General features: G+C 36.5%; 1 protein-coding gene across 3 annotated transcripts; it reads right to left on the bottom strand.

Annotated features, from left to right (window-relative positions):
- Window positions 1–9,901: 9,901 nt before the first annotated feature.
- Window positions 9,902–12,814, bottom strand: LOC107426234 (uncharacterized). 3 transcript variants are annotated; one of them, XR_007243120.2, is made up of 5 exons: window positions 12,598–12,814; window positions 12,463–12,499; window positions 11,393–11,603; window positions 10,592–11,214; window positions 9,902–10,221 (listed from the first exon to the last, which is right to left on the bottom strand). XR_007243120.2 is itself a non-coding variant. In XM_048481363.2 (4 exons), exons 1-4 carry the CDS (start codon window positions 12,650–12,652, stop codon window positions 10,876–10,878), a joined length of 642 nt encoding a protein of 213 aa, XP_048337320.2. In that variant the 5' UTR covers window positions 12,653–12,814; the 3' UTR covers window positions 10,232–10,875. The 3 variants fall into 3 exon arrangements, 1 of the variants encoding a protein (XP_048337320.2); XR_007243121.2 differs by having other exon boundaries at window positions 11,393–11,567; XM_048481363.2 differs by lacking the exon at window positions 9,902–10,221 and having other exon boundaries at window positions 10,232–11,214.
- Between the last annotated feature and the right edge of the window lie 1,239 nt (window positions 12,815–14,053).

Below are 14,053 nucleotides of genomic sequence, written 5' to 3'. Positions count from 1 at the left end.
TGTAGTCAGGAATGCAATTAGTTGCTCAACCGCGTAACATGTGTTTTGGCATAATAGATGTTGATTTTATGTGTTCTTTTGTTGTCAAATTCATCTGTCGTATTGTTTTGATAACATATCATTCTGTGTTCAGTTTTTGGTTCAGTTGTTTGTATGTTTCTGACTGTTGCACGGATGATATTACTGCCCAATGGTAATGACCGATGCATCGTCGGTAATTGACATTTCTACACCGTCATAAAAGAATCACCACAATTCCATCCGACAACTTCAATCATGCGTGTTCCAACCAATAACATGCTAAATGTAGCATTATTAATGATAACTTCTGACAAAGTAAGAGATCAAACGGCATTAATAAGTGAAAACGTTCAATTTATTTTTGCTTCAAACATTACCGTAGGTTTCATTGGTAATTACCGAAACCCCAGTGGTAATCACATTTTACCAATGTTATAGCCCCCACCAGTCCCCTAATATGTGTTAAATGCAAGAACATGGAAAATATGGATGGTTACACGATTGTAAGGAGAGAAAACCCCAAAATCTCTTAAAAAGTTCTCAAATTGGAAAAAAAAAATACGATTACTGTATACCTTCAGTAATTACCGATTACACATTCGGTAACCAACATATACTCTCTGGAAAAATTACCGTAGGTTTCATCGGTAATTACCGAAACCCCAGTGGTAATCACAATTTACCAATGTTATGGCCCCCACAAGTACCATAATGTGTGTTCAATGCAAACACATGAAAAATATGGATTATCAAATGATCCTAATGAGAGAAAAGCCCAAAATTGCTTAAAAAGTTCTCATATTGCCAAAAAAATACGATGACTGTAGACCTTCGGTAATTACCGATGAAACCCTCAGTAATCAATTTATACTCTCTAGAAAAATTACCGTAGGTTTCATCGGTAATTACCGAAACACCCATTAGCTTAGTATTTGGAGAAAAAAAAATGTTAATTGATATTACTGAAAGCATATCGTAATTACCGATGGTGAATCGGGAATTATCGATGCACCATCGGTAATCATCTTTGCTTTAATTTTTATCACAACCGAGGGTCTTCTTTTCACTTTTTTTTTTTTCAACGGTTATCATTTCTAAAGATAGGTTCAGCATATTAAGATAACATTAGTATACGGTGTCATAACATTAAACATACGATCTACATTGAAAGTTTATTAAAGTACAAATCAACAGCATATTTTTTCTAAAAAACCTAATGTCTTGCGGGCCAAATGAAGGATTCTCCTCACTACTCTTGTATTCCATAAATTTCAAAGCATAGACGCCACAATCACCCCTGCAGAATAGCATTAATGATTAGCATTAATGAAAACCAACCACGTGTATTTCCACACGTAACCACAATAAAACAGCAGCAATAGAAGTTGTTTGAAATGACAACACATTTATACCCATTATCTTGGCGGGATGCATCTTTGATCATGGTCATCGTGAATGGCTCTAAAGTGGGAGGCACGTCTGGATTCTTCTCGTAATATCCCCCATCCCTCAATAGGTATGTAACACCCCGTCCTAAAGTACAACGGAAATTTTCCAACTTTAACCGAGGTTGACCGTTGACCGTTAACCGTTGACCAAGGGATTAAAAGTTGATTTTTTGACTCGGATGGAATTCTAGGTTGACTGAGGTACCGTTACGAAGTACACGTTGGCATGAGTTCGTAGAATAGTAGCACGTCGAAAACAAAGCTACGGTTTGAAAGTTATGGGTAAAACAAGTCGAGATTCAAACTATCCAAAATGTGCTGGAGTTGACTTTTTATGGTTGTAGAATTTTGTTTTGACTTTCATATGCTTAAATTGGACATCTGGTTAAGAAGTTATGGACATGTGAAGTTTTTTGAATACCGTAATATTTTATTATATATGGCTTAAGTGAACAGTGACGCCACGTACCGACATCTGAGAGGTCCACGTGGGTGAACGGTGTCACCCACGGTGGCTTTTATTTTGGCAAAACGGCGGGGGAGGAGAGAGAGAGGGAGAGAGAAAACCACCGGCCGCCGGAGTTGCAAACTTTTCTGGCCGAATCTTGTCACACGCGCCGGCCAGGCAGGAGCGCCTCTCCATTCCCGGCCAACCCCCAAAATTTCATGGCCAACCGACCGGCGACGCGCCCGGATCGGAGAGTTTTTGGGCGACGGTGATTTTTCCCCTCCACCACCGGCCACTGCCGTTTGACCCATTTCCGGCCATTTTCAGGCCACACGCGCCAGCCACCCCTCACCACCTCCTCATTTTCGGCCAGCCCACCGAATTTCACGGCTACTGGACCTCCGACGTGCCGGGATCGGAGTATTTTCCGACAAAGGACCGAAAATCTTCAAACCCAGATCTCTTTGCCGTCCGGCCTCCGTTTGCCTCACCGCCGATCCCGTTGGAACCCTCTCCCTTCGATCTACAAAACCCCCAAAAATCTTGGCCACCAGCGACCGCACGCGCCGTCGCTGACGACGGTTGCCGGTGACCGCGACGGCTTGCCGAAGAAATTACTATTCTGGCGAGTACCCAGTTGCACCGCCGGTCACTCCCCACTAATTCCGACCCCCTGAACCCAGATCCGGTGTCCTTTTCCTCCAATTCGTGACGGTTTGGGAGAATCGAGGCTCTAAAGGCCGAAAGCTTTCCGGCGAGATTCCGGCCACCTCAGGTCCGATCTCCGGGAAGTAAGACCGGATTCGTAATCCTCGTCACTCAAGCTTCGATTCGGTATATTACTCGTCAATTTTGGTTAACGTTTGTGTTTAACCCCCCGGGTACCGGGTATTATTTATCCGAATAAAATATTAATTTATTTGACTGTGTATGAATTGTTATTTTAGGAGCACGTGTGGATTGACGAATCGATCCTATGGTGGATCGTGGTTTAATTGCGTGCTCGAGGTGAGTGACCCACCTTTAAAACTATTTTGGGGTGATTAATTATATTTATTTTGTGTTAACTTGATATCTAGAATTATGCTCATGTGGTGGAATTTAAATATAATTGTGGAAAAAAAATATTATTTTATATATATATATATACCCATTGATGCTAAACGGAATTTTGGGTTATTAAGAAATTCCCGATTATTATTATTGTGATTTAATTGTATTTATTACGCATGAGTAAGGTATTTTCATTAATTAATTGTATCTGGATTTTAAGATTATTTTTGGGCATGATTGGTTTAAATATTTCAAGAAAAATATTGGTTTAAATTGGTGATTTCAAATTTCATAATTATGCCCGTGGAATATTATTTGATGGACTTTGTGATACGAGAAAAATTATTTGTATATTGTTATCGGTGGTTTTGTACCGGAAATGTTAAAGAAAAATGTGGGAGGTTGAGTTCGAAAAATGGTATAATTTCCACGGTAAATTTTTGGAAAATTTGATTATTTATTTTAGACGCACTCATACAGTATTGGTGTTCTGGCTGTATATGTGGATCAGCGCGCAAGTTATAATGTCTCCCGTGAGTTGCCATTGGACCGAGGGTAGGCAAGTTTGATATTGGCCATAGCCACCCCCCTCCGTGGCTGGGATGACGGTTTCAGCAGCGGCGCTGGCGGGACGCCGAAGCGACCGTATGCAAGTTTCTCTCTTTAACATCCCCGCCAGTCGGTGCTCGGGACGCTGGGTATCGGAGGGCATCACTGGTATTTTATGTGGTGCGTCAAGTATAAATTTTCAGATAGAAATTTCAAACCCTAAAGTGTTCTAAAATTATTTATTGTACTTTATTACATTTTATTTATATTTGGATTATTTAATTATTATTTATTAAATTAACGATTCCTTGATTTTGCAAAAATGTTTTAAAAGGGAAACTTTTCCAACCAAGTGAATGGTGAGAGTTTTGAGAGAAATATTATCTTCAATTAATTATTATTTATTTATTTATTTATTCTTAATTAATCAAGCGTACTATAATTATTATTACTGTTATAATTGTACAGTAGATAGAGTCACTCACTAAGATGATTAGCATCTCATGTTTTTAAATTCCGTTCCCCTAGGTCCAGGTTTGGGAGACGTTGATCATCCGGGGCGAGCCCGACGTCTCAGTTCATTGCCGAAAGTCCAAGAGCATTTCTTCCCTTTTTCCTCTTCATCTTGTATTGCTTCCTTATCTGTCATTGTATTAATTCCACATTTATTTGTATAATGCTCTGTATACTGTATTAAATATTTAGTTATTAATTATGCACTGATTTACTGTTATTCATTTGGAGTGCTCAAATTTGTGGAATTAAATTGTAGTAAAGTGGAAGGAATAAGGGGATGTATATAAAAGTGTGTTTTCAGTGCAGGAAATTTGTGGTAAGTCCAACCCTTAGGCTAGGTTCTGCCGGATTTTCCATTGGAGGATCCGGTGGGGTTTCCCTGGGATCAGGGCTTGTCTAGGGTTCCGGGGAGGGATCTTGGACGGGTCCTGACAGGTATGGCAGCATATACGTAAGGCACTCCGCATTGTTCAACTCTTTATTCTGGACATATTTATTTCCCATATTTGGATCGTATATATCAATATGTCGGACCTTCAAGTCTACACATGCTGCCAACCAATGCGCATCTCCATTGTTGACAGGGATATACACCTGCAAATTAGAGCATAACCTCATTATCTATAAAATAGGAAACTTAGTGAGAATTTTTTTAAATATATGTAAGGACTTACATAATCACATCTCCGCCACGGCACGCTAGGTTTGGGTGACTTCCACGCACATAGCTACGAAGGGTCGCATCACATATATATGTGCTACGAGATGCCCCCCATATGGGATAACGCCCTTTGATGGATGACTGCCAAATAATGAAATAAATACAATATAAAATATCATCAATATAACATTAAGCAACGCAGTAACATCCCATCATCTTACCCAAAATAACACGTCTAATATGGCATAGGTGTGGGTGAATATCTTCTCATTCTCAAACCTCCTTTTTCGTATGAAATACGAAATAGTGTCAATATGCTGCAAAACCACATTAAAGGAAATAAATAACAAGTGCAAGGTGATAAATAAAACATCATTCCAAACGTAGGAACACAATGATTTTACATGAACATAAAGTATATAACTTACATCGGAAGTCAACCATCCTTTAGAGGTAAGTAGCTCAGCAAAAAATTTCTTCCCCACCATCATATAAGATGTACACATGGTTGCTTCCTTCGGTGCCACCCTATACCACTCATCGAACGCCCTCTCCTTCGATGCATCAATATGTCGATTAAGATTAAATTTGACCTTCTTTTTACACGGGTCGGTGTAAGGAGAGATGATGTGATGTGACTGGTGGTAAACTCTACCGAATCGGCTTGTATCACCAACGTTATGCGTCCAATCTTCCACCTCAATCTCAGCTGATTGGTCATGATGTGGACTGTCAGCTGAAGCACCGATATCCTACCCCAAATGCAAAGGCCGATATGGCACCAAAGCCCAGGAATCCTCCACATAGGGTCCTCCAGGTACGATAGGCTCAAACGGTGTAGTACAATCATCATCCTCCTTCCGACCATTGGAACCGTCTATGGGTGCATCAAATTCTTCGGCTTGCTCTCCAAATGACGGTGCCACAGGGGATGATGGTCACACCGAAGATGACGGTGAATGGCTTTGCATATGATGTTCGGCCTGCAAAAACACAATGGTTATTTTGCAGTTCCCAAACCCTAACAACAAATAATTGCTGAATTACAATATATAATTTAATAATGCTGAAACACTAAAGTATACTAAGTTGTCTAAATGATACCTGATACTTTTGTTGGTCAATAACAGAACTAAGCATCTTCCTTAACGATGCCATCTCTTTATTTAATTCATCAAATTTTGCCTCCAAGCAAGCAAGCTAATCAATATCAATATCCAAAACATAAGTCAACATATATTAGTACAACATATGAAATACAAATTTGCGTGCAAGTAACAATTGCATACCCTGAAATTAGCATCTGGAGGGCCACTAGAATGCTCCTCAGCTTTGGATGCATCTTTAGCGCCAACGGTGGCTATTGGTGCTACAAGTGGTGGTACAGTATAGCAAACTTCATGTATGTTCACTGCTATTGTTCGCCAGTAATTCATAGTCTTCTCCTCATCGGTAGCATCTAACCTCCAGTGCACAATATACTACATGAAATGAAGAAAGGAAAAAAAAGTAAATTTGGAAACTGACTTTGGTAATGTAACTTGAATGTAATCATACCATGTAGTCTAAAAAAAAATTTGCCTTACATTACTATTTGAGGTGAACCAATTATGGACAGCAAAATGGTTCGGTTGACTTGTAGCATGCCATCCAAGGATCCTCGGACAACGGGTTTTCCCGCCGCTCACCAAATTGGTTACCAAAATCAGGGATTGCTTCAAACCCCCACAACTACAAAATATAAATTATAGGTTATTAAATATAATTTTTAAGTAAACGCTACATGTATTAAATATATGACCGTACCTGAAACTCCAATGGAAAACCTTTTAGGCCATAATACTGTGATTTATTCTTTACTGCACGTCCTCTGTGCTGGAATGATTGTGGAATGAGTTGATCGTCTCCTTGTAGCTCAGAATGCCCCAAGGGTAGGAATTAAATACCTCGATATCAGCAACCAAATCAATGAATTTTCTATTTATTTGAACCCTCGGATCCATTCCGAGTACACCATGAACTAAGAAATATAGTAACGCAATTCTTACAGCATCCCAATCATCCACAAAAAGTGTACCCTTGAATATTCGTTCTAGTTCGGGCGGTTTCAATTCAGTCCTGTCATCTAGCAACCTCGTCAGCAGCTCCTTTCCTTTGGAAATTTGCATATCATACATGGAAGGGTACCTACTAATGAGTGCGAATTCCCACTTCGTAAACCGTACTCTAGATCCGCCGAAGTTAAACTCCAGTACTTCTGGATTATTGGACACAACTCATCTGCAAAGCAGGTGATGCACTACCTGACCAGAGAACCGAAGGTTCTTCATGTCAAGTAAGTGTCCAAAACATGTTTGTCTATACTTTTCCAGTTGCTCACTTGTGAGGACACTTGTCATTATTTTGTCCGCTTCTATTGGATTCCCGAATGAATGTGTCCTAACTTTAAATATATCGGCACCCTGAAAGATCCGTTCCTTTGGAGCATCGATGGGCTGCAAAATGAATTACATAAATGGAACTGACGTCAACGATTTAATCATACCCTATTTTTCCACCCTAACTTGATAATAATAATTTCCAACTAAATCTTAAGACATATGGGTTCACATTTTTGCACAAGTGGTAATTACCGATGTAACAATCGGTAATCAACCTACAATGAACTAAAAAAAATCCCGATGGCCTATCGGCAATTACCGATGGCCATCGAGTGAAGTTTTTCTTGAGTTTTCACATTCATGAATAAATACTAACAGATGTCTTATCATTTATCGTACAAAACAACATAAATGAATATAAAACTTACCATATCAGATGGGGGAGAGGAAAGTGGAACGTGCCCTCGAAGTTTGGCGCTTTCCGTCACAGCTTTGGATTTCTGCCTAGTAGTTCGACGACGCTTAGAGTCGGGTGCTACAGTGCTACCACCGCGTCTCTTACTTTCCACCTTCTTACCTCCCTTCTTCGGTTGACGTCGCAAGTTCCTCTTTGGTGCCATTATAAAGTACAACCTACAAATGTACATTGACAACATTAATAAATTTTTATCTACCTTTAACCACATTGTCAACTATGTATACATATATAAATATCCGCAATCCTCAATTTCATACACTCTCTTCCTAAGGATATTGTGTATGCCATCTACAAAACATTTACTGTATAGCAGTGTGTTTACTTCTAAATCTTTCTATCTTCTTCTTCTTCTTTAATTTTTTTTTTCTTTTTTGGGGATAAAGTGTTTGCGTGTTTGCTTCTAGCTAACCATGTACCTAAAATTTTATGCACCGATCTTCTCTCTATATATATATATATATATATCTATACCTTTAGAAAGTACTAACAATTAAAAAGTACTAACTCTGGAATTCTCAACTTCAATTCTAATTAATCATAAAGTATTTTTCTCTTATCTCCAAGTACTGATTTTTAGTAATAAATTACCCTAGCAAAAAGGAAGAAGAAAAAACTTAAAAGAAAAAAGAAGGTCTGAAAAGCAACTAAGATTTCTAATGCAGCTATAGTCTAAAGTGGGGTTTTAATAGAGCAACCCACAACTGTGGCCAATTATGATGCTACATGCAAAAGCAGATAAAGTGAAATATTGAAATGACTGGAGAGGAAGTAGTCAATTCACCCAAAATAGAAAAACAAGAAAGTGAAGTGTAGAGGTGGAAGACTACATAGAAGCTACGCAACAGACAGATTGTTATAAGCCAATCAAAAGCAGCCCTTAGACTGTATATATACATATCATATTCATGTTATATTTAATTATTTCTTAACATACAATATATGTCTAAAAAATGTGCACAGAAAGTTGCAGACTATAATCTGAACATATAGGTTAAGCTGGACTGCTACATGTCCACCACTTCTATATGAGTATGTCAACTAATGTAGCTACATCTCTTCCCCGCACTGCTTGTGTTTAACCTGATTTGGTTATAAAAGCTCAGACCTACCGACACCTATATATGCTATACAAATCATTCACTTTATATTTATTTTATCTGTATAATTAGTTTAGGGTCAAGGATTTATTTGTATACAAATCCAAAAAGAAATATAATTAGTTTCCTCAGGGTCAAGTACGTTTTTAAAAAAAAATTTCTTTTCAACCCACAAAAGCAGTTTTCTAGACAGAGTTTAAGTATCATGAACTAGTGAGATAACACCTTTAACTTTAGGATTTAAACTTCGATCAGGGTAAAAATCCTTATATCCCTAAGTTGTAACAAATATATATATATACATATATTATGTTTTTTTATTACAAACTAACATTATTCTTCATCAAATTCATTGATTTCCCTGCTTTCATCCTTTATTTATTTTCCATGCTCAGGGATGTCGATGGAACCAAAAAAAAAAAAAAATTAAAATTAAAAAAAAAATTAAAAACGACGTGTCGTCTGGGTGTCTTTCATCCCAGACGACATGTCGTTCGATCCATCTTCAACCTTTGTCCGGGTTGACCCGAACCCGCCTGAACCGGTCCCGTTCCGATTCTTGACCCAATTGTTTCTCCCACCTCCGGCCACCATTCAAGGCCAAACCAGTCCCATTTTTTTCCTCTCTTCATTTCCTACTAATACCCAATATCAATCTATCCTAAAGCCTAGGTTATAATCACGTCCATACAAAAACCTAAATCTTCAAAAATTTCACATTTTTAACCGGATCTAAACACAAATCACAAGTTTCAATGTCTCACATTGTACTAAATTTGTAAGTATTTAACGGTAAGGCAACAAATAAACACAAAAAGAAAAAAAAACTCACACGGGTCCACGGCAAGGCAACAAATAAACACAAAAATAAATCCACACCGGTCACGGCAAGGCAAAAAATCCACACAAAAATAAACCCACACCGATCCACGGCAACAAATAAACAAAAATATTAAAACAATTACCTCGGAGAGTGCTGAGATGAGATGAAATTTTGTTTTTTTGTTTTTTCTTTGTATTTTTTTTGGGTGCTGAGATGAAGCTTCCTTTGGCTTCTCCACAGCAAGTTTTGTATTTTTGTGTATTCTTGTAAAAACAATTACTTCATGTACTTTGTTTTCTTTTTCTAAAAAGTAGATTTTTGTTCTTTATTTGTTTAAAATATAAAAGAATATCTAAGTCATTCTTTATTGTTTTAAGGTTAAAATAGATATTGAAGGGTAGAAAAAAAAAATAGCAAATGAAGGGGTAAAAATCATGAAGCTCATCCCTACGAGGGCATTGGGCCAAATTCCCCTAAAAATTATTATAGTAACCATTTAATTAATGGTCTAATAACAGGCATAATTTACAAGTCAGTTAGCAACAGGAAAAATTTACTGGCTCCGAGTCACTAGTCAGGAAGGATGAGCCTCCAGGTGCATCAAGGTGCTATGGAGATACTCCAAGTACACTACCTTCATGAGGTTTGCTCAAGCTGCATTTACCTATACTGTGCTTGATAATCTCTTCAAGTTTTGAGCCTGTAAGATGCAAATCCGCTGACCAATTGTGCCCATGCACTACCGTCTGCTTCAATCAGACAAATATAGGCACATAGTGAAATTAAAATGGAAAAACAAGGCAGCTATCCATTTCATTAACAAATCATCCCAACATTATTGAATTTTTGGGTTTGATGTAACATTTTGCAAAACTTTATTCTAATGACATCAGATTTCCGGAAGTGAGACGTTTCAATGCGACTTCCAAAGCCAACTCTTTAAACAAATGCAGTAATTACTCCTCCATTTATATGCTAAAATAAGTATCCAATAATTTTATTTATTTATTTATTTATTTCTATAGAATCAGCACAAGAAAAAATATATTGATGGAGAACCAACCGTGAAATACTATTCGAGAGGTCAAAGAAAGGCACGTATTTCATTTTTCTTACCTTCTAGGTATGCTATGTGTTTCTGTATCATCCTCCATGCTAAACAAGGCATCCACTGCATCTACTTTTGTCCTTGAAAGCCCCTCCAAAGCACCATATGACTTGCAACCTGAATGTATTGCAGAGTCAGTAGCCCTGAGCTGATGCTGCTGATTCTTATGGTCACTGCCTCTTGACAATAAAGTGGACAATTTGCAAGACTATAGCTCCTTACAGTAATTTCACCAACTGAAATTCCTTTCATGCTTGATTCGACACTCTTGAAGCACACACATCGAATCCTATTAGATAACCATGCAAAGTGAAAGAAGTGGAGCAAAAAGGCTGATTAAATGGATATAGATTTTTAAATCAAGTTCGTTTTGTCTTGTCCTCTTCGAAGAATGTGAAATAATCCCAAAAGCAGAGAGCGCTTCTTTTAACTGAGAGAGGCCGAGTACAGAAGGTACGTTCTTAATACAAACAGAGTTTGGCTTTCTTATATTAGATGAGCATTTGTTGTTAATATCAAATCTGTAGACATTCTTCAGTGTCTCGATCTCAGGGGAAGGGGAAATGATTTCTTTGCTTCTTTTTGCAGGCAAAGATGATCCTGACAAAGCTTTTCTGGTAGGATTTCTCTTCTGCAGAAATGGAATTTAGACTTCATTAGAACTCACGTTATTTTCCTACTTCTCTTAATGAAAACTTATATGGCCAGCAATTAATGGATAGTATTAGTGAGGGAAAAAGTAAAGCTGTTTGTAAACCATTCCGAACACAAAAATAACAAAATCCAGGTGAGGCACTGTATGCACATACCTCATAAAGATCAGGTTTTTCAGTCACCAATTTCCGAAGTTCAGTTTCACCTTTACCAGCTAGTGGACCCAATGCTGAGGAGTCATCTTCATCAGAGGCATTATGGAAGGAACGTTTCAGGCTCTGAGTCTCTTTTGACCGGCAAATGAATCTTACAGCCCCCATGGACAATAACCTGATTGAATTGTTTATCTTAGCATTGCAATTTCTTCTGCATTACGAAGAGCAATGGTATACTTCTTGAGCATAACCACAAAATGCAAAGCGGTTCAAGCATAAACATGGTTGAAATTTGGATTGAGCAAAGACAAATCAGGTGAGAATACAATCAAATAGACAGAAAAATTGGAAATAAATACGGTGCCTTGAAAATCGAAAAATGCATTTCCAGTGATTTCTTCTCATGTTTTTCTAAATAATTTAATGGGATAGCAACGGATTGAAATGTTGTGAGCCTCTAAAAGATTATAGTATGTTTTGAGTCAAACAACCAGCCTAGATGATAGACATTGATAGTAGCAATGGCAAACAAAATGATAAATCAAAGCTTTTCTTAAGGTATCAAAACTACAAATTTTCACGACGACATACAATAAAGCAACCAAATTGAAACACATACATCTAATCAAGAAGAAAACAGGAATGCATAGAAGAACTAGTTTTTAAAAGAAGTCCCAAAATTTCAAGAAATATTATTAAGTCCCCAACATTCTCGAAGTCCTTTGAAAACACTATCTGGGATCCAAGGCACATCTGGTGTGAATCCCCAACTCAATTCTTCCTTGAATTGTCCGATAGTATAATTTCCAAAGTAACGGGAAATAATTCCAAAAACTACAACAAATCAAAATATTTTGATTTTGCATTTGGGCTCGTATTTTCAGCTGGTTTTCTTTTCTTTACTTACTCAACTGAACACAGAAATTTCTCTTCCAACATCTTTAAATGTGATAAAATTATGTATAAACCAAATTCCATCGCGCATTTGTCTTTTTGGGCCAATATATGTATATATATATATATATGTATACTTGGGAAAAATGTAAAATCGTGAAGTTCAAGCAAAGTACCTAAGATTTGCAGGAGCCAATTTGATTCCTTGTTGAGCTGAGAAAAATGAACAGACTAATTTTCAGAATCCTTTAGATATTAAACGCTATTCAAAGCGAAACGCCAGCTGAAAAAAAAAGAAGAAGCTAAACTACCGGTGATTGCAGCAAAGAGAGAAGCTGGTAAACGTAATCTACTGGGTCGCATCATCCTCACTATTCACCACTGAGACTCAGGCCGAGTTTTCAACAAACTCTAGCTCATCGGCATAATACTTTCGTTTAAGCGAATCAACGGATGATCAGATAACGCCAAAACTGAGGAGGATCAGTATTCTGTTTCCCTCCATGCCCTTTTCCTTTTTCAAAAAACAAAAAAGAGACTTTATTAATGGAATAGAATTACATATTCGCTTTAAAATTCATGAGTTTTTTTTTTTTTTAAATATTAAATTTATTATTGTTAACTATTATTTATTTACTGTAATGACAAATTTACAGGAGGGCCATATTGTTAGTAGAAAAGTTATAGTATATTTGAGATTACTTTTACAAATTCGTGCTCTATAGTGTATATTTGTTTTCTTTTTCTTTCTTTCTTTTTTTTTTTTTTTTTTTTTTGCTTCTAGAAGTATATTTATGATTATTTATTATAATGAAAAATATTTTTATTTTTTATTTATTCATTTTTTTACTGAAATGATTTATTTATTCAGAATTTTTTTTTAATTAAAGTTGTTACTAAAATTATTTAAAATATATATATATATATATATAAACTTATATACGTTATCTCCATTTTAATAATTAATGTTAAAACAGCAATTGAACTTTATAATTTACCAAAAACAATTCATTCAACCTTTATAAATTAGTAAACACTTGATTTTAACTTTTGCATTTTGCAATAATTTTATCAATATAATTTATTAAACACTTAATGATTATTTCTATAGTTGATTCTTCTTATGCATAACTAAACTAAAGCCAATTCTTTTAAAAACTACAATAATACCAAATTAACCTTATGTTGGATCTTCAATCTTTAGTCTTAAATTAAGCCTATATTAAATCTCGAAATTGGATTTTCATAAAATGATCCAACAAAAATTGATAAAATTTGTTCATCTTTCAAGGAAAGTAATTCGAAAGAAATATGTTTGACAAAAGGCAGAAAGTTGAAAAATGCATTATTTTATCATCAAATTGTCAAGACCTATCCAAAATTCCTCACTGAAACCTTAGACAAGTCCTGATTCGAAGGAAACACCACCGAATCTCCCAGCGAAAAATCTGACAGTATCTCCCCTAAGGGTTGAATTTACCATAAAATTATCCTGCACAAAAAACACTTCTAGATACATCCCCTTATTCCTCCCAGCTTACTACAATATATTTTCACAGATTTACAGCACTCCAAGTAAATGATAGGGAATCAATATATGATTCAATAAATATGTGTCCAATCAGTATACAGAGCATTATACAATACAATTAAGTACGAAATTTCATACAATAAATGATAAAAAGGAAATAATACAAGATAGAAAGGAAGGAAAGAAAAACCTCTGGAACTTTCGGCAACGAACCAAGACATCGAGCTTGCCCCCGG

Source organism: Ziziphus jujuba, chromosome 9 (assembly GCF_031755915.1).
Source record: "Ziziphus jujuba cultivar Dongzao chromosome 9, ASM3175591v1".
NCBI classification, from domain to species: Eukaryota; Viridiplantae; Streptophyta; class Magnoliopsida; order Rosales; family Rhamnaceae; genus Ziziphus; species Ziziphus jujuba.
This window is presented reverse-complemented; position numbering and strand designations above follow the sequence as displayed.